The sequence below is a fragment of the Chaetodon trifascialis genome, chromosome 11 (genome assembly GCF_039877785.1).
Source record: "Chaetodon trifascialis isolate fChaTrf1 chromosome 11, fChaTrf1.hap1, whole genome shotgun sequence".
NCBI lineage: Eukaryota > Metazoa > Chordata > Actinopteri > Chaetodontiformes > Chaetodontidae > Chaetodon > Chaetodon trifascialis.
The window spans coordinates 5,649,418-5,676,664 of record NC_092066.1 but is presented as its reverse complement, the minus strand read 5'-3'; the positions used below and the strand labels follow the sequence as shown (position 1 = coordinate 5,676,664).

The window sequence follows — 27,247 nt, the reverse complement described above, 5'->3', positions numbered from 1 at the left end:
TTTTCGAGTATTTGCCTGTTTTCTGAGTCTGCAGCATGTCAATAAACGGAATATCTTTGTGCTTTGGACTGCTGGTTGGACAAAACAAGCAAATTGAACAAGTCAATTTGGACATGTGTAAAACTGTGCAAAACAAGAAAATAACTGACAGATTAATCAATAATGACAGGAAAAGATGCAGCTGTGGATCTGTTCCACTGAAGCATTTCGTGGTATTTTACCGTTTTAAATGACGTCTATGGCTGTAATTATAAAAATCATCTCTGACACAGCCACGCAATCATCCCCTGTTATTGTTGTTGGAGACGCAGCCACCGTTTGAGACCACACTGACAGTCTTACCGTATAGTTCATTAAGCGTGGCCTCTTTCCTCTGCACCTTGCTCATTTGAGCGTGCGTGCACATGCATGAATAACATTAGACCTGTTTGCGTATGTTAAGATCTACATGTTGCTGGTGTGTGTCTGCCACGCATCTTAGTGTGTGTGCATGTGGATGTTCCTTGTTTCCACACAGACCCCTGCTCTGAAAATCAATGATATGCAAACCAGGCCTGCACAGCCCCGTAATGTGCCCTGAAATACCTCCCCAGCAGAAACACGTTGCTTATTTACATTCATATAGCTGTGACAAATTTACATTTCTGTGGCATTAACAAGAACAAATGATTATGGCTGGATGTGTGTGTGGTGAGGGGAGATGTGTCATCATCATCCTCAGCTGCTGACTTTGACTTAGTGGCAGATTACCAGCAGAGCAGACTCATCTAGTTAATGAGACCTTAAAGAGCAGAGGGAGACACACAGAAAGAGAGAGAGAGAGAAGGAGACAGAAGAAAGCGGCTACAAAAAAAGAGAAAAAAGAAAAGATGGCGAAGGAGAAAAGAGACGTATGGAGGCAGTGAGAGCCACCCCGGTGCCGTAGTGTTTGATGAAATGTTGAGCTAATGAGGTCCAGGCGGCCTACACCATCAGCAGCAGCAGCAGCATCCATCCATTCCTCCCATCTCCCCCTGCCCTACCCTCTCCCACCTGGCAGCGCCTTGACAGCCAATCTGGCTGGAGAGCTGCAGCACCAGTGAAGCAGGTCAGAAATCCCATTTTCACCCAGGGGCTTTTAAGTGGCTCCACAGACCCTATTCTCGCTTCCTCTGTCTCACAGAGAATTTAAGTGAGCCTCGCTGGTCAGAATTGGCCTCTTCAGGCAGCTCGGTCAGACTATTACCAAGAAATAGGCTGGATGGTCTGAACGGGGCTCTCCATTTCAGCCGGAATTACGTGACCCGTCCAATATGGCGGTTTGCGTTGAGGTGATGGAGTCGAGGTAAACTGTGGTTTACCTCAGACTCTGAACTGAACGCTTCATTCAGATTGGATCCATCCCCGACGATCTCCGTGAAAACGGTGCTCCGCTCAATGATTCATGGAATAAATGCTTCATAATTCAAAACATATCCATCATTTATGTATTTGAAATCGCTGGCTTTGTTCTTTGTAACACAACACACCTTTGATCATAATTAAAAGATTTACTGTGTCTAAACTCCAAGTGTTACGCTTCATTAAAAGTGTATCAAGTTACATCAGCTGATCAAAGCTACAATCAGTAATCTAACCCAGAAGAATAGCCAAAATAAATAATGTATTCTGATTACCATTAGGCTATTTTTGTCTTACTGGCGGCATAAAAATAGAGAAGGAAGAGGAAAAGCAATTTTCAGGAGACGTTTTTCAGGTTGGCACAAAGCAAACATTTCTCCGCTGAGTCACATATTATAGCCATCAAACAGTGGAGCTGCTCCACTTAAAAGCCCTCTGACTTCTCTGAGAAGTCATCCTTAGTTTTGAGACAATCTAACAGAATACAAAACCATTCCAGGATCATTTCTCGTTGTTAAAATGCACAACGAAGCGACACGAGTGCACGTTTCTTCTGCAACTTCAGTGGAGTCTGGGTAGAAATGGATTTTGAGACGTGTGCAGGAGCTGTGTGCATCAAATAAATAAGACATCACACTGAACTCTACGAGCTTCTGTACATACATGAGGTACTTGCAATTACTAGAGTATTTATATTTTATGCTACTTTATACTTAAAAAATAATAATTAAGGGCCCATTACAGCCTGGAGCTGCGGCCCCTCACATAGAAGTAGTGTCTAGCTGGGGCCTCTGCCACACTTCAGAGGTCTGTGAGCTGTTAAATTGTATAAATGTGTGTGTTAGAAGATAGTTTTTTTTCTTCTTTCCTCTCCCATTTATCATCTGATGACCCCTCAGATTTATCTTGTGACCCTTTGGAGGGCCCGACCCCCGAGTTGGGAACCACCAGACTCTACCAAACTGCATATAAAGTAGTTAAAGTCGCTCCCTCTCCACCAGCTGCAGCAGTAAAATGCTGCTGACGCGCCGATGCATCTGTAAACTCCAGCGGTGTCAAAAGGGACATTTTCCTCAAGAGTGAGTACTCTTACTTTTGATGAGCGTGTTTTGCTGATAACACTTGTGTACTTTTACTTCATTTGATTTTAAACGCAGACCTGATTGGCTCTAATGTGCACAACATAACTTTCAAACTGAGGTTGTTGTAACGTATCCCGTTCATTAATAAGTAGACTTTTTAAAAACAGAAATAATTCATTCAGCGCCTCTGCATGCAGGGAATAACTGTGAATATATGTACATATTTAAGCTGTATGCACATTGTGTATTTCTCATGTGAGGCATGAAGAGGGACAATAAAGACCATCCGTCTACTATTTGATTACCAGACGAGGTGCAAAAAGGTTTAGAAAACATTTGATGTTGCAGAGCTGCAACAAGCTATTATTCTAAACTAATCTGCCAATTATTGTCGACGTTAAAGATCCATCTTCTGGTCTCTAAAGATCAGAAAATAATGAAAATGGCCATCATGGCTTCCCAGAAAAAACTCTTGTTTAGTCCGACCCGTGGTCCAAAAGCCAAAGAAATTCAATTTGCTATCAGAGCAAACAGATAAAAGCAGCAAATCCTCACATTTCAGAAGCTGGACCCTGTAAGCTTTCCACTTATGACTTATTAGCTCAGAGGGTAAAATCATTTTCATTTCACAGTGTGATTTCCAGCCTAAGAGGGATGAAGAGTAACCTTGTCCCACTTGTGGAACACACCGGGAGCCTGCCCTGGTTTCCCATTCTTCCATCCATCCACAGTGGCCTAGTAAAAGTACCAAAGCCACCCACCTGCAGACAATCAACAGCCAATCACACCTCTGCTCCGCCTGCAGGAGCCACAACCCCGACAGCGGGGGCTGCCCTCTGCTTCCTCATTCTGTCGGCATCTGAACCCTCCTCTGCTTCCAGCGGGCCCGTCCTTCACAGGGCCAGGTGGACCATCATCGCCCGCCCGACCGCTCGCCCCGCCTGACCTCCTAACCCCTGGAAAACATGGCTGTCAGAGCTGCGGGGATCAACCTTGAGCGGCGGTGGAGGGGGGGGAAGAGAGGCAGGCTGGTGCCAGATCACCCGGGGAAGTGGTATCCTTGAGAGCGGAGCGAGACGGGGGTGGGTGTGTGAGACGTTACTGCAGAGTGTTCTGCTGTTGATTCAAGTGCTGAATACACACGATGCTCGCCATAGTGGGTTTCCACTGTTATTCTGGGCAGTCTGGTTATTGAGTGTCATGTGAAGACCGTGTAAAATAGGGCGTGATTAAAGTACAGGGAGGAATAAAAGCCACAGAGGATTCATATAATCACATATTATTACTTTGTGATTGTAGTTGGAGAAGATGGTGCCGTTCGGCCGGCCTGATTGGCTTTGCAGTCGGTGCTCAGGGCCCTCTGTTGCTCATGGGTAACACAGGCAATAATTGGTGGTTAAAACTCACAAGGGTCTTAAGGGGGCATGAAATCAGCTTTAATTCCTCACCCGACTCCCCCCTCCCCTCTCCAACTCAGCTCGGTCCCTTGAGGAAAAGACATACTTACGCTGCAGTGAACCATTACGCTTGACGTATGCTGTGCCCCCTCAGAGCGGAGAAATAGCATTCGAGTGTTGTTATTGATTTTGTGTGGCTGAACGCAGGAGGAAGGGGGATCGAGCGAGGGCTTAGTGAGGATGCCGGGTCTTCAAGGATGCGAAGGATATGGCCGGTAAATGTGAGCTATGAGAGGTGGCAATCATCCAGCCCAGCAGGACGCTGTCTGGCTGTCTAGTACCATCCGGAAATACCACAAAACGGAGCGTTTTCAGCCTCCTCCGAGCTGACCTTTAGGCTCGTCAAAGACGCCTTTGTTTTCTCTAGCGTCCTCTGAGAGAGGACTTCTACCCGCAGTCAGAAATTAATGGTGGTTTGAAGCAAACATGCTCTAGAAATCTCTTAAAAAACAAAAGGAGCCGGGGAATTCTGGCCTCAATATACATATAAATATCTTTTATTGTACTTCACCCCCATGTGTTGCTCACTGGGTCGTGAATGCAGCTTTTGTCCTGCATGGCCTGTCGATCACATGAGTGGGGAAAAACAAAGCCACTTTTGATCGGAAAACAACCAAAGATGCAGCTTACAGCAGAGCAAAGTGTTAGCGCCGCTAAGACAAAGGTGGATTTAGTTACCTGCAGCGCAGACTTTGATTTATACATCACCAAATCATGTATGTACTGCACGCAATCTGGTCATAACCTGCCTTAATTACGCTCCCACACTAATTGTATTTGAATTATTTCATTTACTTTGGGTCATGAGCACGGGTGGAAAGGTCCGCCTTGTGTCATTACTGAGTGAGGATGTTTTGTGCGCTCGCTGTTTTGGACTCGTTCGTGGCCGGGCTGTGGTGGCAGAAGGTCTGCGGGGGACATGGCTTTGAAAAGGGGTGGATACCACAGCATCGCTCTCAGCAGCCTCTGCAGGCATCAGACACTCGGAGGAGGACACACAAGCAGCCCCAGGCTGACCAATCACAGTTCTTGCCATATGTACAGAGTAACCCCTTCAGGCAGCAGTTGTACAAATGAGCTGAAGAGTCGACAGCCGTACCAGCAGCTCTGAGAGACTTGGCGGCGCTTTGAGCCAAATGCTCAAAACCACAAATGTCAACCTTATGGCGGCACTACAGGAACAGTCATTCAGTATCCACTGGGAGCCATGAACGCCTGTAAAACAATTTAATGACAATCCAGCGAGTGGATTTTGCGATATTTCACTGGCTAAATGTGGTGGACCGACGCTGCCATCCCAAAAGACAAACCAGCAAACGACAGCAGCAGCAGCAGCCATTAAAAACCACCAACACTGTAAAAACCCATCAAACAAATGCAGCATCAGTAAAGCAGAGCAGAGGACGGGCTGGTCGGGGGGAAGTGGCACCGCAGTCCTCTGCAGAGCCAGCTGTGTCTGGCAGCGGGGGAAAGTTAAAACAAATCTCGCTGAGATGAATCGAGGGGATATTTGCAATGCTGATGTGTTTTTTCATCATTAAGCACAATTGCCCAAAAAAGCTCTAAAATCGGATTAAAAAAGGGACAAAAACGCCCTAAAAATAAGTCAAGCTGGTTCCTACTGTGAGAGCCAAAATGTGCAATTTATGATATGGGAGGATAAAAAGGAGGAGGAGGGAGGAAGGATTTCCTTATCCTTCCTCCCTCCTCCTCCCCCTCCATCCTCATGTCTCTCCCTCTGTCTCGGTTACGTGCTTGCTGTTCTCGTCTGTTTCTTCTCTTCTGTGCGACAGGTGTGCTCGAGCTCTTCTTCCTTTCTCCTCTTTCCTTATCTCCATGACGGAGATGAGGTCATGTGACGTCTGTTTGGCGACTCCTGAGGTTGCCCTGACGTCCTCCCGGCTCCAAAGTCTTCAAACATGTTCACAATCGATATATAATTGATCGTCTGTGCCGTAAGGGTCCGTTCTGCACAGACACTTATTGCATGCAATCCTGAGGTTTCTTCCATTTTTCCCCCTTAAAGGGTTTTCTGGGGAGTTTTTCCTTTTCCGAGGCATCTTAGGACAAAGGGTGTCGTACACTGTCTGCGCTGGAAAACCCCTCGAGGCAAATGTGTGATTTGTGGTTATTGGGCTTAAGAAATAAAATGGACAGGGATGGAAAGAGCAAAGGAGCAGAGAAACAAAACGTCATTTAGAGTCAACAGCGGCAAAGAAGGAGCGTGTGGAAGGGGCAGCACCAGTGCACTTAGCAATTAGAGTAAAATCACAACAGCTGGAGGCAACGGCAGAGAGGAAAAAGGGAGTTCAGTTATGGAGGTAAAGGCGCTCTGCTTAGATAAGAGTCAGACCTGTTCCTATTGTGCTGACGAGTGTTAGCGCGCGCGCACACACACACACACACACACACACACACACACACACACACACACACTCCGGCAGGTTGAGCGCCGCAGGGCAGAGTCGATGGAGGAGGGCTTATTTGGAGCTGTTTGTCCAGCATGCACGTTTGACCAGTCATTAGACAGCGCTGAGGTGGGGAGCGGGCTCCGCTGAGAGCTAATGAAGACGAGGAGGAGGCAGAGGAGGAGGGACGAGAAGGAGAGAGTGGATATCGAAACAGAGGCAATTAGGGATTCCAGCGGTCAGCAGTCGCACTCCAGGTTGACAGCTCCTGCTGCTCGGACGCTCGGGTCTTAATTAGGCCAGAGTTTTCTGTGGGCACCTTGAGTAGAAGACATGTTTGATGGAGGGCAATTATCTCCTTCAGAAAGAAAAGTAGTATCTGAGAGTGTTTTTTTTTTTTTTTTTTTTGAGAAGTGACATGGCTGATGATGTATTTTGGGGGGTGCTGGTGGAAACATGAACTGATATCATCCAGAGCGTTTTGGTGGCTGAGCTCTGATCTTCAAAGCAAACAGGGGTGTAAAGAGGGCTCTTCACTGTGTGTGTGTGTGTGTGTGTGTGTGTGTGTGTGTGTGTGTGTGTGTGTGTGTGTGAGAGAGAGAGAAATTCAACACAGACTGCACTACAGAGCGATTTAATGTGCGCCTGTGTGCACATGTCTGTGATCAAAGTAAAAAGTGTACGGCCATTGGAGAGGGATTCAACAGTTCAGAGAACATCAAGCTGAGAACACACACACACACACACACACACACACACACACACACACCCACACACACACACACACACACACACACACACACACACACCACACACACACACCACACACACACACACACACCCACACACACACACACACACACACACACACACACACACACACACACACACACACACACACACACACACACACCACGGCAAAACAACACATCTGGCACCTCTGAACAAAAGCTGCATCCCCCGATCAAACTCACAACCAGAAGAATTCAGACGCTGACTCCCAAATTTAAGCGTCAGATCAGAAGCCTGACAGGAGCAAACCAAACCTCATGCTGTTTCTGCTCATTTCTAAAAAAGGCCACATAATGGAGGACTGCTGTCGCCTGAGTGGGAGACAAAAGCATTGATTAGGATTAAGTGTAATAATTAGGAGTAAACACAACAGTTGTGGTGCAGCTCTGAACGGCAGCTCAAACTTGATGGATAAATTGATGGTTACCTGGTGTCACATCATCAGCGGAAATAAAGTGAAATCACACGAAGGTTTGACATCACTTTGGTTTACAACTTTCCTCAGAGAGGAGATGTTTATTATTTGTGTTTTATCAAGGATGGATGACACCGGTAAAACAATGCTTTCTCTCCTGTGGCTGTGCGACTAATGATTGTCAAACAGCAGCTTTGATCAACTTGAACGCGTTTCGTGTGCTGCAGCAAAAAGGTGAAAGCAGCGTTCATCCAGCCGCACCATCTCCGGGGTACAGTCACATTAACACCTGCGAATATTCGCTCCGTCTCGCTCGTTTGCACTGAAGCCCACACGATGGACAGGCTCGCCGCTGAGCTTCCTGTTTCTGTGTGATCTGCAGAAGAATCCACGGCTCACCTTTGTTCCACTTCGACCAAAACTTTCGCCCACACGGAGTCATGAGATGGGAAGGAAGAGTGAGTTCAACTCTAATGTGCAAAAACATGTTGATTTTCTCAGATGTTTCTCGACTCTCAAATATTCTGGTGTTACTTGTTGGCCTCGTTAAAGTGAATTAATCTGACAGGTGGAAATCTTGTGTCGGTGAACCGTTCACAATTTATGACGAGAAGCCTTGGTTTCATATAAAGGGGCCACAAGCAAGTCAAGGTTGGGACCCACTGTTCTCTTCTCGTGTCTGCCCGCACTGAACCCACCGCCTCCCTCTCGACTCCCTCGTGCTTCCTCCTCAATCAAAAATGCCCTTGTATCCCAAACACCTCTGCAGCTCGTGTGCAGGCCGACTCTGCCCTGCAGGCAGGACTCCGTGTCATTAAACCTTAACTCTCCTCACCGCCTGCACGGAAAGGTGAGAAGAAGAGCGCTGCATCTTGTTTTTGTCTCTTTCCTCCCTGATAAAACACGAACCTCCTCCTCCTCCTTCTCTTCTTCCTCGCCTTGTCTGGTGTAGACGAGCCGAGGAGGAGAACTCTAGCCGTGGGTTTCCATTAGTATGAGCTGCTGGAAAGACCGGACCCAGGCAGCCCGGCATGTCAAGCCAGTGGGAGTGTGGAGAGAATCGGGTTGCGCCTTGTTACAACACACACTCCTTTGCCTTAATTGGCTCCATATCAGCCTGCTAGCTGCTGGTGCAGACTGTACAATGATGCAGCCATTGCTTGTCCCTGTAACCTCCACCCAGATAGAGGAGGAGAGCGACCACACAGACACATCCCTGTAGGAACAGCTGCCTTGGCATGAATACAAAAGATGAGGTGCAATTTAGCAGGTCAAAGAATCTCTCCCTCTCCCCTCTTTCTGCTCTGAAATTGCAGCGGGAGGTGGCGAGCGGAGGAGGGAGAGGAGGAAAGAGCCGGGAGGAGACGACAGAGGGACATTAGGAAGGAGAGAGGGAGGGAGGGGAGGGAGGCGTGACAGACAGAGGCGGGCTGAGGAGGGGAGGAAAATGAAAGGCAATCTGATAGATGAAAAAGAGGAGCAAGAAAAAGGAGTGGCTGTCAGAGAAAGAAGCACTTTGGAGACCAAGGAATGTAGGGCAAGGCCTTGAGAGAGACACGGAGGGATTTCAGGGGCATCCTTTGATGAGGGAAAGTTAGAAATGCACTCGCTCGCTTCACAGCTGCCACAGTTGTGACATCTGATAAGGTCGTCATGCAAGCGCGAAGCAAACATCATTAAAACACCTGCAGGATGCCCCTTCCTGAGACACCTGGAGTCAATTCTGCGTCCGGGGAGATTTCACATTTGCAAGCGAGCTTACGGCCGCCGCCGCCGTCATCATCATCATCACCGTGCTGGCTATTGATGGGTTGCACTGATACGTTCCCATAATCCTCTCAGATCAGCTGTTGGGGCTGATGGGCATTGTTATCGCCCGGCGTGGCGCGGCAAACAACGGACCGAATCGATAACGAGAAGATGATCTTGTTAAGGGAAGTTTAGTGAGCGCGATGACTCGGATGAGACGATGAGAGCGAGGTGCGAGCCGCTGCTTCGCGCTCACGTCACGTCCACCCCTGCACTGCAAAAGTCCCCTTCTACACTAGATACAGCCATCTGAAAATGAAACTGAAAGATAAAAGGTGCAGCATAATCCTAGCGTGAAGGCAAATATATGCATGGGTAGGGACGGCGGGAGGAAATTTGAATATGGCACTCAGTGAACTGTTAACCGTCAAACTCGAGATGACAAGTTTGTTGTGAACAAGGGCAAACAGGCAATTTTCACACCAACGCAAAAACCTCTTCTTCCAGTCCCGAGACTGGCTGTTAAATCTTGGAGTACGAGTGTAATAAATCCCGTCGAGCTCAATCCCAAAGGAGCAATTACGGTTGTGTTCTCGCAATATAACAACAAGCCCAAGAAAAACAAAAAGAAGACATCAATAATACATCGGCGATACTGCGGTCCCAACGTGGGGGAAAGCTCTGCTTCCCTCTCAAAACACTTCCAACAATAAATATTCTAGTTGGAGTGTGTCCATTATGTGCTGGAACTGAGGATAATGAGAGACAGTAACCAAAAAGGGTCTGCATTGGCGTGTGTGTGTGTGTGTGTGTGTGTGTGTGTGTGTGTGTGTGTGTGTGTGTGTGTGTGTGTGTGTGTGTGTGTGTGTGTGTGTGTGTGTGTCAGTGTATAAAACACCAGCTGCCAGTGACAACACTCGTCAAGCAGGAGGGATCTCCTGGGAGGAGGCAGATTTCCTATCGGCAGGCAGGACGTGTGAGTGCTGCTTTCAGTCTCTGTGCAGGCTGATGATCTGCAATGTGTCAGTGGTGGAAAGTAACTGATTACATTTACTCATTTTACTTTAGTGCAGCTTTAAAAACACTTGAGCATTTCCATTTTATGCAACTTTATATTTAAACTCTTTCTAAAAACAACCAATGATTTGCTTATGACAAACAGTGAAGTCAGTGGATTCTAAAGGTTGTGGCTCCTTTCCAAAGAGCACTGTTTGGTTCTTGTCATGTTTCAGTCAATTAGCGTGTGTCCATCCACCTGTTTTATGTTCGCACATAGAGAAAAACCTGAGTGAAAACAGAGAACATTTGAAAAAATGGGCAAAATAGCACGACTGTCTAGTCTGACTGAGGATCGATCTGTGGCTCGCTCCTCAAATTAACGACCGAAACAAACAGAATCACGTGTTTTCCTTCATGTTTTCCTTCATTTGAGGTTTGACTGGAGCTCTTTAACTCCCTCGCCTCACCGTCTCCACCTCTGCTGTGGTTTCATGGCACCCGACCGGAGAATTAGCGCCACCAACTGTTTGTCTCGATGTGCCCAACTTCCAATATTCCAGCGACTGCAGTGGAAAGCAAACCCAGTTAAAGTCTGCACTGCATTTAGAAGGAAACCTGACCAACAAGCTGTTAACTACAAGTTATTTCCCTCTAAACCTCTCTGATTATGCCATTCAAAGACTTTAATCAAAGTCAAAGAGGCAAAAGCACAGTGTGCAGGCGTTCACAAAAGAGCAAAAATTAGAGAAAAGTCCAAAAATGATTACAAGTTGGTGTAGCAGCACTTTATTTTTCTCCTCGTCTGTGATTGTTACTCACAGCACGACCCCCTCAGATTTATCTTGTGACCTTTTGATGGGGCGCGACTCTGGACTCTGGCTCTGGAGTAGTTAAAATGAGCTCCACCTTGTCAGGATACAGCTGTAAAATGCTACGCTAACACTTTATACTAACGTACACATTAACCAGCTGCTCATTAGCATGCGTATTAGCAGCATATTGGTCCTCATTAGTCATAATAAAGAAGCTATTAACGCCTTATTCTGCATGACCATATTCTACAACTACAGGGCCATTAATAACCTCAATGACCTCCTAACCGGGGCCATTGAAGAGAAAGTACTTGGACTTGATACTTAAACATTTATTTCACTATATTTTGCTGATAATTCTTGTGTACTTCTGCAGGCAGATCACTGTAGTATCAATACTTCTATCTATCCATTAATCTGCCTATGTAGCATATCTTCCAACAATGACTGCGCAACCTCCAGTGACTCATTAATAATAACAATGACGATGATGATGATGATGATGATAATGAGCACCTGAAAAGATAAAACTTAGATTCCCAGTGTGACCGAGTGGAAACTCAGGAGAGCTCGTTTATGAGACAAAGCCTCAAAATGGGAAAACGCTAATGAAATGAATCACAGCGCTGCTGTTTACTGCCAAGCTAACGCCTATTCATTCACTTAATGGACACACACCTGACACGCAGTAACAGCCAAACTGGTGATTAGGAACATGCGAGTGAATGAGCGTTACAATCACACAGGTTGATCTTCACAATGAGAGGAATAATTCCTCCCAGCAGCTCTGCAGCAGACTCACGTCAGTAAACGACTGTTTGGAGGTCGTTGTCTTTTTTCGTCCCAGTTTTTCAGCAAGGTGATGAGCCTCATTAGTCTAATCCTGAGTGTATTCTGCCTACCAGGAACACGTAAAAACACAAACAATGCACGCACGCATGCTAACAGCCTTCTGTCGGGGAGCTGCTCCCGCACTGTTTTATCCCTTAATGAGCCCTGATCAGCGTTTTTCATGTTAGTGCCCGCTGAAGGAAAGATGAGAGTCACACAGCCGCGGCGGCGAAGGAAGGAAGAGCTCAGATCCTTCGCTTCATGACAAAACCAGCAAAAAATAAGAAAATACATGAGGACGTATCAAAGCAAAGGCTCTCATTTTGCAGACAAATGGCCTGCTGGTCATATATTAGTTAAGACTAATGCATCAAAGTATAAGCAGCATTTTACAGAACTGAGGTCAAACGAGGACTGGGCAATAAATCCAATTTTATTTCCAATCACGATTCTCATTCCCATTGATCATGAAAACAGGATCGTCGAGATGAAATGATTATTTTGCTGTTTTCCATTTCACAATGATGCTCTCAGCCAGGCCAACTTGCATTATGCTGTGCGTCTATTCGTGCTGGCGACGTCCAAAAAACTAAACGTACCAAGGGAGTTTCCTCTAGTGGTTCCCATCATGGAGTCTGGTCGCCTCCAGTGGGTCACAAGATGAATATCTGAGGGGTTGTGAGAGGATTAACAGTCGTAGGAAAGAAGGAAGACGAACAAATCATTCATTGTTTGGACTTTTCTCAAATCTTTGCTTCTCGGTGAAATATTGGATCATTTTTCTTCTTTGAGCCACAAACAAGCATTTAAATGGCTCCATTAAGACATCATGGTTTTGTGAAACGTTGACAAACGGCCCCAAAAAGACATTAATGTGACATTTCAGACTATTTTCTGAACATTTCTAATGTAAATTCTTCATGTGAGAAGTAACCAGTGAGTCCAGCTGTCGCATAAATGTAGTAAGTAGAGATTTAAAGTAGCATCACATGAAAATTAGAAACAACAGTACAAGTACCTCAGAATACTGCTTAAGTACAGTACTTTTGCAGGCGTATTTTGCGGCTGCTGCGGCTGTATGTGGAACCGGGCGTTCGAAGCTTTCCAGCTGATTTTAATGCGTGGCAGTCGATACTGTTCCTCTCAGTCATTAGTGAGCATCTGATGCTACCATCATCATCAAGGCTTCCGTTGCATTATTAATGAGGTGATGATGGAGGGCGGAATTAACACTGATTACGAGCCGGGGAAATGGAGTGATCTTCAGCTCATAAACAGACAGACCCTCGTCTGCGTCGCTGAAACGACTCTCTGCATCTGCCAATCATATTAGCTTTAGCCAGCTGTCTTTCCGTCACTCTTCCTCAGCGTAAAAATGACAACTATGAGTGCTTGCAGCGTTAAAAACTTATTTTTAAAACTTTCTTTCCAGCTCAGGTTCGATGTTTTGACGTTTAACTTTGTTTCAAGCATCAGCCCTGATCTTGAAAGAAACCTGAGTATTCGGGGACGGCGTCTGAACTTCTATTAACCGACGCAGAGCGCTTTGATTTAAAAACCTGAAGGATAACAAGATGCTGAACTCTTACTTCCATTTGTTTATCTTGACTACAAATAGCTGCAGTTTGAGAGGAGGCAGAGGTTTCAACAGATTACTCGTCTCAAAATAAGTCGCATTCTTTCATAAATGAAAGGTTAATCCCCGCCGGCGTGATCAGAAAGTGCTGTTCCAAGTGATGAATGAGGAAACCGTTCCAGTTTTTCTTAAGCCGTTTCGGTGTTGCTGGCAAACAATGCATTTCATTTATTTAATTACAAAAAGTTAGATGAACCTTTTAAAAAGTAACCTGCCTGCTGGCTCCTAATGAACACGGCTCCCACTTGATTTTGAGCTTATTATCTCGGAGAAAACGCATCCATTGATTCTACAAAGAAGCTGTCAGGCTATAATTTAGGCTATTATTTGTTCAGCACACGTCAATTGTGGCGAGCAGGAGCACAGAGGACAGAATAAGGACTCAACAACAATACTGAGGAGGTTCTAGCATTTTCTGCAGCCATGAAATATCTGTTAAAGCTGTCTGTGTTACATGTAGATTGTAATAAGCGCCAGGACTGTGTCAAAGTGTTTCTTAGTTACGTCTGTGTCCTCAGACAGCGGATCAGTGTTAAAATTCATAATGTTTTTATAGCACATCCAGTAAAAAGTGGAAAGTGGTGCAACCTGCATTTTTAGATTTCTCCTGGTTCTGAGGAAACAGAATAACGCTCTGCATTTTTCACGAAACCTTTAACATGATTTCATTTTGTGTTATAAACCACAGAGGAAATGTATGAGGTGCAGTATTCCACCCGTCGCTGGTTTCATCAATAAAACTTTTTTTCCCATAGACGTTGTTATGTGATTCCCGCTCGGAGCTCGGATCATCGTTAGACTCATCAGCGATGGATCATCAGTCCAAAAGATGAACGCCTGCTTTTAAAAACATCTGCTTCCTTGATAAAAAGTCCAAAGTAAAACGGATCTCTGTGACTCCCAAGGTGCATTTCACCAAGAAACATCCAATCACAGAGCTGATGCTGCGATCTATCGTTCTCTGAACTTGGAAAAAGACGACCCGCCACAAGTCCAAGTGGCAAACTGACGTCCTGACGTCGAACAGGAAGCAGAATGACCTTTTCAGAATTTTCACTTCCTGTACTTCCTGTTACAGCTTTGCATTTGGCGTTTCCATTCAGCTGATTGGTGCTTCATAGATGTGCATGCGGTTCTAGCCCCTCCTCCAGTCTCCTTTAAAGTGTCCTAACATGCTTTGAGATTCAGAGAGATGCCACACAAGCACCTGCAGGCATCTCCAAAGCAGACGCTCTGGGACACATTTAGACTGGAAGTCATGAACACCGACCGGGAACTATCCACTTCTCACCAGCGTCTCGTCACGCATCACGTCTGTCTTCTGTTTCTTTAACAGCAGGAAATTGAGTGGCGGGCTCTTTTGGTGACAATGTGTTGAGTCAGTGAGGGTTAGACCACATCAACGCCATGTGCCTCCCTGCCTTAAATCAATTTAGTCGTACTGTCAATCTGGGAACATCCACTGTTGACCTACATGTCGGCGTGACCCACTTGCGGCTGCTGAGGCGTGTCCAAGATCTCAATGAAGTTGAAACCTGAGGCGAACGCGGCGGCATCCACAGAGCTCCCTCAGCTCTCGAGGATGACTGAGGCGAGAGGTTCGGCGTCCGCTTTCTTACAGGTGCTCTTTGGACAGTCGTAAAGCGGAGAAACGCTCCAAATTTTCTGAGTTTCTGAGCGAACAAACCAACAGTCGCACCCGCTTTCCACAATGATTCACAGGGCGCGGAACAAGCGCGAAAACGGCCAAAGCTGCAAGGACAGTTCTGTCCTCCACACCCTGAAATGACTCCTTCCTCTGCTGTGCATGCGGACGGCAGAAGCACAGCAACGCCTCCTCTGCTGCTGCAGCATGAGGACGGCGTGCCATCAGAGAAGTGACGGAACAGCCGGGGAACATCACCGCTGACTGATGACTGACTCTTCACTCACCTCCGCCATGTTTCTGAGTCACAGATGGGATTCATTACGCACTGGGAGAGACGGCTCTGCATGTGCGCTACATGTAAATGAAGAATTTCCTTCTGCAGCCTTTTTATTGATCTATTGCACCAACAAAAATGTGGCTTTTATTATCTGCAGCGTGTTCAAAGGTGACAAAGTGACGGAAAACTGAACGCAAAGTGTCGCCTTCATGTCAAACAAAAATAATATGGCCGCCTCGATCAGCCTCAGGCCACTGTTCGCTGTAAATAACCCCACATTTAATGGAGATGGGGTTAAATTGTTATTGCACAGGATTTCATTCCTCATACAACTGAGACTGTAATTATAAAACCATGAATGCTTGCGAGTCGTTAACATGAGAATCTTTCCCATCTCTGCCATCCGTCCCAACATAAATGCTGCATCAGGCCCACTTTGACTCTTCACTTCTCCTTTGAAACGCCTTCATGCATACGTCTCTGTAAACCAGACTACAGATCTGATTCCAATCTGTCTTGGTTTTCCTGGGCGGGGTGGTGGTAATTCACCTGATTATAAACTCTTAGCAGTTTAGGTCCAACAACTTGACAGGAAAACGCATGGATCACCCTCGAGAGAAAGGTTTTTCTTGTTTTTAGCGTCTCATATAAAAGGCGACAGCAGCTCGGCACGCCTGAGGGAGAAAGGCGCCTGGTTTCAGGGTGATTCAGCTGATATCATCACGGGCTACTTCTACAGTGTCTTACTGACATAAATATTATGTATGCATCTTGAACAGACAGATGCCGAGGTGGTTTCAGCAATCAGATTTCAGCAAGTTTCAGGTGCGTCATGGACGTGTTTACACTTTTTGAAATCTGATTGCTATTCGATCTGCACAAGACGGACAAAGAAGGCAGCAAATAAATGAGGTATTAGTAATGCTGCCGGGCCATTGTGAGCCTCCAGAGCAGCTTAAATGCTCCTTGGCATAGATTCAATAAGTCTCTGAAAACCATTCCTCCAAAGCATATTCCCTCATTTTGGTGTTTTGATGATGGTGGGCAAGAGTGCTGTCTAGCATGTCACATTAAAATCTCCCATAGGTGTTCAACTGGGTTGAGATCTGGTGACTCACATGATTTTCACACTCATTAAAGCCATCAGTGAGCCCTCATTTCCTCTGTGGAAGAATGTGCATTTGCTCCGACACTCATTTATTCAGATTTTTGCTTTGTTTCAGGTTGCGATGTACAATTTGACTTTTCCAGCACCGGGGGCGAGGCATCATCTGACACCGCTGTGAGGAGAGCGCGGACTGTCTGCCGCATCTGTTTCACACTACAGAGATTCGTGGTCCCATGAAAGACCCTGCTGTTGATATAACCTGAATAACTGTGGAGTCCCTCCAGCACAGAAGAAAGAGAAGGAGGCGGAAGCAGCTCGGTATGAGCCCAGGAAAAATGCTTACTCCTCTACAGCACTGAAGGTGCAATCAGAAGGCTCGTCGGCGAGAGCGTGGAACCGAAGAAAATTCGACTGAACAGCCATGACGCTGTCTCCTCAATGGAGGGGGGGTGACGGGACCTACATCAAAGTCCGCTCTGTAATTGGGACTGTTTCGACTGAAGGCAGACGTCGCGGCAGAGGCAACAATTTAATGTCAGATCAGCAAAACACTACAGGAGGTTTCTTTCTTCATGGCTCTCTGCTGCTTTATGTCGAGGTTTCCTCCAAACTTTTGTTATTTCTTGTGTCACTTTGCCAAATTTAATACCGTCCTGCTCCTTCACTCCATTTTTGGCCAAGAAGTTCACTGTTTTGGCAAACCCAGAGTGTGTGATTAATAATCCTGGTAGACAATATGTTTCTAATGTGGAAGGCTCGTGACATACAGAGGGAGATTACGCCAAAATACAACTAACAGTTTCATCATTCCTCCCTCCCACCGCGGAGGACACGCTCATTAATCAAGCCTAAAGAGCTGAGTAATGTGGCCGGCCTCGTGTGTCTGCCGGGCCAGAGGAGGGAAAAGCAGAGAAATTTGGTTTTATTGCAGCGCTTCCTGCCAGCCGTCTCTTTGCATTCGCTCTTAACGGCGGCGAAGGGCGGCCTATCATCTATCTCCCGATGTTGTGCCAAAAGGTATCATCCATTTATCTTATTTTAACCTTTTCACAGTCTTCACAGGTCTCTCGGGGGCCAAACAAGGAGCGCGCTCCACGGGCTACAGTTTACCAAGCACCAAAGGTTAAAACATGGAGAAGCATGAAATCACCATTCAGCTCGAGACACCCGCCTCGAGGAGTTTACCTCCACTTCCTTTATGTTGAAAACATATGACTTCACCAGCCATTCCCTAACCACAGAATGCCAAAAGGCACCAAGTGTGAGATTACTCCGTCGAGGGAACGCTTATCAAGACTCCCTCCCCCTCCCACTCCTCATCCGTAATTGCTTTCCAGGCCTGCACTGGAAAGAGCCTGAAGCTGTGTTATGTTTGGCGGGAGCAGAATGCACTGGAGATAAGTTGAAATCCAAGACTATGCCCCAATTGGGACCACTGTGGCATAACGAAAGCATGATTCTCTTCTTTTCAGTCAAAACAGAGCATTTCTTATTATTCTAACAAGGTTTCCGCATAAAAATAGTGGTTATCTGTTGCTAATGTTTGGTGCAATTCACGCTGTAATTTAAAACTCCAAACGGTTCAAAACACAAAGAGTTCATGCACACGCACACACGCACACACACACAGACCTGCAGACAAACACTGTTAGTTAGCATAAAACGACTACAGAGTCCTTGGCCATAACGGCCTAATTGGGGAGTTTTCTGTCTCGCTATGCAGCTGGCTGATTGCTTAGCAAATCCTAATGAACGGTGAAAAATGGCTTTGTTGCTCAGAGAAAACCACAGAAGATGCGGCTGCCTGAGATGAAATATTAAACATCTCACTTCTCCAGCTGTCACGAAAGCTGTGGTTAGGAGAAGGATGCCTTGTCATGTCTCCTTGGCACAGATGGCTTGGCTCTCCTTAGCTCGTGCCTTCAGGCACAGTGTACCTACACAGGGAGAATTTCCGGGCCAGACATGTCTAAAAACGAGCCTGTCCAGAGTTTCTGCTTTGTAGATTTCTTGTGCCGTCTCAGCGGGATTGTCTGCAGCTGCGCAACAGTTTCTGGCATTTTTTTCCAATGTGAGTGGTGTGGCTGTAGTGGGTCTACTGGTTGGGTTGGTCAGTCAGTTATCTGAACAGATCTGACTGGATGGACCGCAGAGAAATATGGGACAAACATCATTCTTCCCAGAGGATGCATGTGATCGTAGCGCCACCAGCTGACCAAACATCCAGTGACTAGACTGGAACAAACCTGAATCCAGACGTTCAGCGTACCATAAAGTTGCCATTCGTCTTTTCGAGTGAAATGTCTGAACAACTATTGGATGGAGCGCCAGACGGCTTTGCACAGACATTCATGTTCCACTCAGGATAAATGAATAATCACTGTTGTGATTCCTTGACTTTCATTTGTCATCATATGTTGTTTATCACCAAATAACCACCAAACGGTGTTTAGTGCTAATTAGCATGCTAAACAGAAGCATCAGCATGTTTGGAATAAAAAGACAAAATCTCTCGTTCTGCATCTTCACTTTGATCCAAACTGTCCAACAACCTCATAGGACAGAGGTCCTCAAATACATTCATCCAAGTGCAACGATTTTTCCAAGCAGACACTGCGTGGATGGACTTTCAAATAAAAATAAATAAATAAACACAAAAATTAAGCCTTTCATTTAATATTTTCACTTTCTTACAAATTGATGTTTTTATGAGTCTACATCAGTCTGAACAGACTAAAAAAACATGAAAATCCATAATGATAACTAGATACATAACTAGAAAATGCTCTCAGATGTACAGAAGGCAGCCAGTGCTCAATATGTGTTTAACTACCAATGACTGAGTCCTTATCTCAGTAATAAACTGTCACCTCTCGCACCAACAGACAAACGTCGTGATCCTCCTGCAGCTCTGGAGTCGCCTCCCGTGGTCCAGCCAGTGCGCTGCCGTCGGCTCCAGGGAGCGTCCAGCCTGGGAGCTGAGCCCTTTGATGGTGGGTCCACAGAGCAGAGAGGATGGAGCTGGAGAATAATCTGACTGTGACTCTTGAAATATGAATTATGGACTTTTTGGCTCATTGGCACAATCACTGTCAGGGCGGACTGAGCCTCCTCCACTGGTGAGATGTGCTGAATTCGTTAATATTCTGCGGGCCGGATGGGAAGCTTTAGCGGGCTGGATGTGGTCCGTGAGCTGCCAGTTAAGAGTGACTGTTGCAGGTGTTTAATGCTGAACCTGTGATGCACGGAGCCGCTCGTATGGCTGCAGACTCTTCGCCTTCTTTCCAACAGTTTGACTTTTAATCACATGAAAACATCTGGTGTCTCGTTAGACAGGGAAAGTCATCCCAGTTCATCCTTTTCCAGCGTGGCATCAGGGTGCGCCTCGTGTTTGATAAGCCTCCTTGCGCGTCTCCACCTAAATCTCCTCCATTACTTGGCCTCCACCTGTCTCCAGGATATCAGTTAGAAACCTGCACGATGCTGGTGTCAGAGAGGCAATCAGAGGGAGATGGTTCACCGTCTCGTCCTCCCATCTCCACTGAGAGACATGCGAGAGTGGTTTCCTGTCCTCCTCCTCCTCCTCCTCCTCCTCCTCCTCCTCACTGACAAAATAAAACGGAGGATACTGCTAGAAGAAAGGAAACCCCTTGGGATTTCACTCTCTATCTTTCGCTTACGTGTCGGTTTCTGCCTCCTTCTTCACTCTCTTGTCTCATTCTCTCAGGCTGAACCTTTCCCGGGTCCTATATTCTCTTTTATCGTTGTCTCCGTCCTTACCCTTTCCTGGTTTTGTCCTCTTCTCTCATTCTCTTTGCCCTTGCTCTACAAGAGTTTCTCCTCCCTTTCATCTCTTTTCCAACTTTCTTTCTTTGCTTCCTTATCTCGTCCCTCTCCTCCAGTCTTCACAGCACATGTCCAGGCCAACCAATGCTGCTGCATAGCTAGAAATAAAATAGCCTTCATTCTGACCTAAATCAAACATGTTGCACTGAAAAAAAACACTTGGTGCAAAGGATTTAAATGGATTTCAGATGCAAACGTAAAAAATATCCTAAAATGTTGGTCCTTAACCCAGTGAGGAGGAAGAAAAATTCAATGTTCTGTCAAATGTTTTGGCATCTTGGCCAAAAGTCTGCAGAAAACTTGGAGGCTTCAAAATGTTTTCTGGGATGTGATAAGTTTAATACTCTGGTGGAAGATAAAGTGAAACGGTCAAAGGCTGACTGGCACTGCACCCTGTGTGCCAGGCAGCTGATATCTTGGAAAGATCAATAAAGCAGGGAGGTCAGCAAGCAAAGATGAAGAAGACAAATGTTCATGTCGGAGTATTTCTTCCGAACACTGATCATTCAGCGCTGCAGGAGAACAAATGTGAGGCAAGGGCAACAACTTTTCCACTTCTCGATACACACACAGAGGAAGCTCACCCATGCTGTCCAAGTATTGGAGGCTGTACAGCATTATGCACTACCACATGCCGTTAGTAGCAAAGTGCATTCAAATCATAAAGTATTGATTACAGCTTGCAGTGGCAGAATGTGAAGGGTGACATAATATCAGGTTTGAAGAAGTATAAATGATGTTCAGTGGAGCCGTGGCCCTAATTGATGTCCCTTGTCACCAAAATGTCAATAAGTTTATTGCCAAGAGAAAAAATAAATTGGTGGTTTACTTATGATGCTCGGCTGCCTCCGCCAGAAGGGGAAAATCAATTCTCATCCATAGCTGGGTTTACTGACGCGTTACAGACAAATCTTCATCAAATCAAAACATACATGGTCACTGAATACTGGCAATTCAGGCAGTGAGAGAAAAAAGATGCTGCCGCTGCTGCTGCGAGTCCCATCGGCTGTCTTAAAATATGACTGACTCATTTCATTTGAGCTGGACTTCTGAGAGGACCTGCGTGACTTCGCTGTGAAATGATTCTGACTCCAGGACCAAAAGCTAAACAGCCTCTGGCGTATTGAGCGTAGCTCTTGACAAATATTAACCGGGTTTAAAGTTCGGTACCATACAAGGTGCATCATCCACATCCCACCTATAAACAGACTCACACAAGCAGTACAAGTTCACACTCGTAGATGAAAATGCTGTTTTTAGGCACGGCTCCTATCGGCTGTGATAAAAATCATACCAACTAAATTACTGCGATCTGGGGACAACAAACCACACTGCACTAAGCTCTACAACAGAGTCCATTAATGCAGCTGCAGTGACAAACAGCCTGTGCAAAAACCTCAGATTAAACCAATTATCTAAAGCAAATTATCTAGAAATGAAAACAAAGATGAATGCATGTGAAACGTTTGTTATAAGCGTCCATTCTGAATTCACAGGATGTCTTTGCATGCGTTCTCTGTTTATGCTGCTTTGGGCATAAGGAGACGTGTTCACACATAGTCGCCGGCACAGACGGGACTCATTCGAGACGGTCCATGTGGACAGGAAGCATCACTCAAACCTTGACCCTCACAGCTACGTCCATAACCTTAATCAACCACTTAGAGAACTGAGAACAGGACTAAACGCCCTCCTTCAGGTAGATAAGAGTACAAGAGCAGAGAGTTCAGTACAACTCAACACTGAATCACACAGCTTCGATAACAATTGCTCACTTTTGTTGCCATGTCATTTGGAAATCATGGGTAAGCCGTGGTCCGTCCACAGTGTGTTTAATTGTCTGACCGCCCGATGCACTCTGTAATAGTGACGTCACCAAATCCCCTGAGTGCAGTGTTAGAGTTACGTTGGTTTTTAATTAATGATTAAACCAACAAACATCAGATGAACATAGCATGTTTGTCTGTATATCCCCCTGATGTTCCTTATGTGTGTCATATGTGAAGAGCTGTGAATTCACACACGCATGCATTTCCCACAGAGCTGAGTGACGCAAAAGGAAACTTCTGTGGACAGACAGGCAGCATTTCTCCTGAGTAAACTCTGCCAGCTGAACTCTTCACAGTCACCGACATGAGAGCTTTCCACACTCGCTGGTTTCTGCACCGCCGAGATTTCTTTTAATGAATAATAGTTCCACCTTCTGTTGCCAACCTGCATTACTTTGTCACAAGATTAAGAGACTCGTCAGAGGCCCCGGTGTTTAATTTAGAAAAACCTCATTTACCAAGCAGGCTACGTTCAGGAACAATGTGTTGACTTCCAAATCTGTCCAGCTGATGTATGTTCATGTTGTGTCTCTCATGCTCACTGCAACGGCCTCTTCTAAGAGCAGGCAGGAGGCTCGCAAATGATATTATTTAAAACGTTTCTCAGCTGCCAACACACACTTTCCTCGAAACAGAGCTGGCAGCACTGATGAGTCCTGCCATGGATGGATTAATGAACAGACCCATCGAACACAAGCTGAGAGCCACCTGACCCCTCGAGCCCCTGGGAAGCACCTGTGATCGAAGTGACTGTTAACATTTATGTCAGAGAGTCAATCAAGTGGATACAAAGAGACACAAACCCACTACAAACTGCTGCAAAATGACAACAGAGAAACAACAGAGCCACTACAAAGAAATACAAAATGCCTTTGAGAGATGTGAAACAACTACAAAGAAATACAAATCAACTACAAAAAGATGCAAAGCAACTACAAAGAGACACAAATCAACTACAAAAAAATGCAAAGCAACTACAAAGAGATGTGAAAACAACTCCTGAGAGACACAAACGGCCTACTGAGAGACGCAAAGCTGTAATAAAGAGCCACAAAATGACTCGTTCACATGGACACAGGGTTCTCTGCAGTTCCAGAAACTCGCATCTGAATCAGGTGCTTCTTCATTTGAAGGCTGCAGACTGCAGAGGGGGAGAAGGGGCTGGAGCACGCAGATTGATCAGATTTGCAGCCTTTAATTCTGTAAACCTTTCGACACTGCTGCGTGTAAAGAGTCAAACGTTCGTCTGTTTGCATAATTAAAGCATCCCTGTCAATCAGCGCTCTCCAGATAAAACAGATTTTGTGTCCCTTTCAGTCTGGGTGTCTTACGGGACGCCTGGGGAGCCTTTTACAGGGACCCATTGTCTCATAACCTGCCGAATCCGGCCAAAACCATTTCTCTAAATTGTAAGCATCTTAAATCCAGTGGTTGGAGAACTGTTGCATCCATCATTGGCTGGGTGGTGCAAAACGCCTCACACACCGCCCAGCAGCCCATCAACCTGATTGCCTGCAGAGAAGCATGCTGTCTTGTATGTTTCCGAAAAAAAAAAAGCCTTTAAAAGGTGATTAGATCTGCTTTACTTGCAGCGCCTTTCTCTCCCCAGTACTCACATTGATTGTTTTCTCCTGGCATGGTAAACAGATGGAAGTCAATACACCCCTACAGTGACGTCAGGGTTCACCTAGCTGCAGGTCTCCCAGGCTTATCAATTACAGCGTAAGAATGCAGCCAAGGATTTCATTTCTAGCCTAAGCTGTTATTAGTAACGACAGGTGGGTATTGAGTGTGGCGCAACACTGTGCTGGAGAAAATTGTGATAAATGACGAGGGGGAGGCTCCCCTCTCTAAAGAGCCGAGCAGATAGATGACTGCTGGTCATTAGACAGGAGGAAAGGTGTGTGTGTGTGTGTGTGTGTGTGTGTGTGTGTGTGTGTGTGTGTGTGTGTGTGTGTGTGTGTATGTGTGTGTGTGTGTGTGTCAGGAGGGAAAAGTGAAGATGCAGTGCAGAAATGGCTTTCGCATGAGAGAAGGTAAAACTGTTTTTTTGGTGCCTACTTGGCAACGCATTAGCCACACATTTGAAAGCACTCGCCCGCGCCTCCCCCGCGTCATGGGAGACGCACACAGTCACATCTGTTTACCTTATGGTCGATGATGCCGCTGTATCCCTGGAGGACCGGGGGATGAGGCTTGGCCACCCTGGCGGAGGCTTCAGTGGGCCGCCGCAGCTGCTCGTGCTGTCGAACGTGCGTGTCGTTGGCGTCCCTGGAAGCGCCGTTGAAGCTGCCGTTGTACACGAGGAACAAGCTGGCGCACAGGAGAAGCACGAGAAGCACCGCGACCCCATGGCGCTGACACAAAGACACAAGCAGATGCTGACAGATTAGCCCTGTTGCACTGGACTGAGTTAAGGCTGAGCGCGAAGACTTAACGAGAGGAAGCCTCCTCTGCGCACAGGAACCACCACCACCCTCAGCCGCTCCGTCAATAAACACCCCAACTTCCTGTAATTCATGTCACGTGCCACCAAAACTTAAAAAGAAAAAAAAAAAAAAAAAAAAGCTTTTATCGATTCCATTTAAGGGCACAGGCCTGATCGTGACATTGACAGGATGTCAGGCTGTTAATGAAGAGCTTCACTTACTTCGCATTTTGACACTCGGGTGCGTTCAGGTGCACATCTGCAGACCTCAATAAACGCCGAAAGCTATAAAAAAAAAAGTTAAAGTTTGATAACCTGACCTTGTGCGTCAGTCTGAGCTGCCACCTTTTCAAAATCCATAGTACATTACAGATGCGGATGATAAGCAGCCCATGGCACTTTTGATTTGTTTCGTGGCGCTCACACAAGGACTGCAGGATGAGTGGATCTATTTCATCCACAGCATTAACACAAGTAACATTAAAGGCATCAGATTTCATGCACTTTTTAAATGTGTGCATCTGCACGAAACGCAGGAGAAACAAACACCCAGCGCGCTGTGGTCCACGCTGTAGCATTTATAGTAAGAAAAAGCAGCAGCTTAGTGCCAAACACAGCGCACAGCTGGATGTCCATTGTTCAGATCCTAATCTTTTGATCCGACTGAGTACACACAGCAGCGTTATGGCGTTTGGAGCGCACTTCGCAGAACAATGCTGGTTTAAAAGCGAGCGCAAACAGTTTCCTGTAGGGCTACACGGCGGAGACCTTTACCATAGGTGTCTTCATGTTGCGGCGCGCTGTCTTATCGCGGCTCAGTGCGTCTGGCTCCACTTTCTCTCATGGTCCAGCGGCATCTCCTCGCGTCCCGGGTCCGCTCCAGTCCGTCCGCGCTGTGCCAGCCCGCCTGCCGCTGCCCGTGTGTCTTCAGACCGGAGCCCAGGCGCAATTCATACTGTGGAGACCGAGGCGACAGATGTTCACTATTGCACCTCTGCTGGGTCTTAAAACCCCCCGAGTTTGAGTGGCTGACGAGCGGAGGCGCGCCGCAGTTAATTAAAGACACTACCTGCAAGAGGGTGATAAGGCCGTTTTGTTTAATGGTTATTTCCTGCTGAGCAATATTTGATGTAAATCTCTGCTCGGATTACTCTGGAGTACAGTGAACACACGCCGTGTCATCTTTTAACGCGCGCTGCATGAAATATGAGGTGGATTATGAATGCAAGAGAAGTTAGGGATCGTGTCCGGAACAGCGCACAATCAGCTGATTGTAACGAGGTGTAAGTACTGCAGTACAAATCTGATGTACTTGAACTTTGCTTAAGTAGGGTGATTCAATTTCACGCGACTTTATGTCAGAGGGAAATACTGCACTTTGTACTCCACTGCAGTTATTTGACAGATTATCCTTAGAAAGCAGGAGGCTGCCTGATAGTTTCACTACTAACACACAGTGACATGTACCAAAATGTGTGACTATAGCATAACATGCATGGAGTCAGTCAGTGAGGATGTGTGTACATTTTGATAATAATACTTCTGTAGTTTTACTTAAGTAACATTTCTTGTAGTGCAGTATTTTTGAATCGCGGTAGTTTTACTTATTTTAAATGCGGTTAATGCATCACAGCACTGATCTAACATCAGTTTAAAAGCCTTTTCCTCCTACTGTTATCCATTTTTTTCAAGGTTTGCTTGCTTGCAGCACTGAAACCCCCACAACCTAAAAACCACTGAGGTATAATAAGCTGATATCTTTTCATTTTTAGAATTCTCCCTTTTTGTGTAACACGCATTCTTAATAGCAAAGCTTTTATTTCCTTTCTTGAGCTGAGCTGACTTATCGGCAGCTCCATTAGTCTTAAAATGAGCCTACGCACTAAATTACCTGAACAAACATCCTGGACTTCAATTTGAAATAATTCTCAGTGTTGGATCATCATGCTTGCAGCATGAAGCTCTGGTGCTGAATCTGTCGTTGTTGGTGTCTGGTGTGTGCATGCACGTCCACGCTGTGTGTCTGTCTGTGTGCTGTAGTGCACAGCGTCTGTGTGTTAGTCCTCTATATGTGCCCATGTAGCACAATAAATCTGAGTGATGTCCTGAAAGCCACTTGTTTTATGTTTCAAGCAGTGGGAACAACAGCTTTGCATAAATATTAATAACCTTTAAACAGGCTACAGAACTCTTTTCCAAACAAAGTTCAAAGGGCTTCACTGAGCTGCAGAGACTGAAAACTACCAAACCAAAAAACACAGAGTCATGAGGACTGCTCGTGTTTGCTTTGTGTGTGTTTTTATACATGTGTATGTATATAGATATGCTAATTATACAGTAGCTGGTGACTGCTTTACAGGTCCATTACTTCCTTATAATGTCCGGAAAGCTAGAAATATAAATGTAATTTGGCACAAATTATTGAAAAAAAGAATTCTAAGAGCGTTATTTTATTTAATTTACTTAGTCCAGTTTAAAATCAGCTGTTTTCCAGAGGAAGTTCCTTCAAAGAACTTTCCAAGCACCAAAGTAAAATGTAATAATCAATCA

At 45.8% G+C, this 27,247-nt stretch overlaps 1 protein-coding gene across 1 annotated transcript in view; it reads right to left on the bottom strand.

Annotated features, from left to right (window-relative positions):
- st6galnac5a (ST6 (alpha-N-acetyl-neuraminyl-2,3-beta-galactosyl-1,3)-N-acetylgalactosaminide alpha-2,6-sialyltransferase 5a) overlaps positions 1-25,656 on the bottom strand; it is a 46,787-nt gene extending 21,131 nt beyond the window's left edge. The window contains exons 1-2 of the mRNA XM_070975051.1: positions 25,472-25,656; positions 24,417-24,626 (exon numbers count right to left, since the gene is read on the bottom strand). Of these exons, the coding sequence (XP_070831152.1) occupies positions 24,417-24,626; positions 25,472-25,486 (225 nt within the window). The 5' untranslated portion in view covers positions 25,487-25,656. The remainder of the gene's footprint in view (positions 1-24,416; positions 24,627-25,471) is intronic.
- Positions 25,657-27,247: the final 1,591 nt, after the last annotated feature.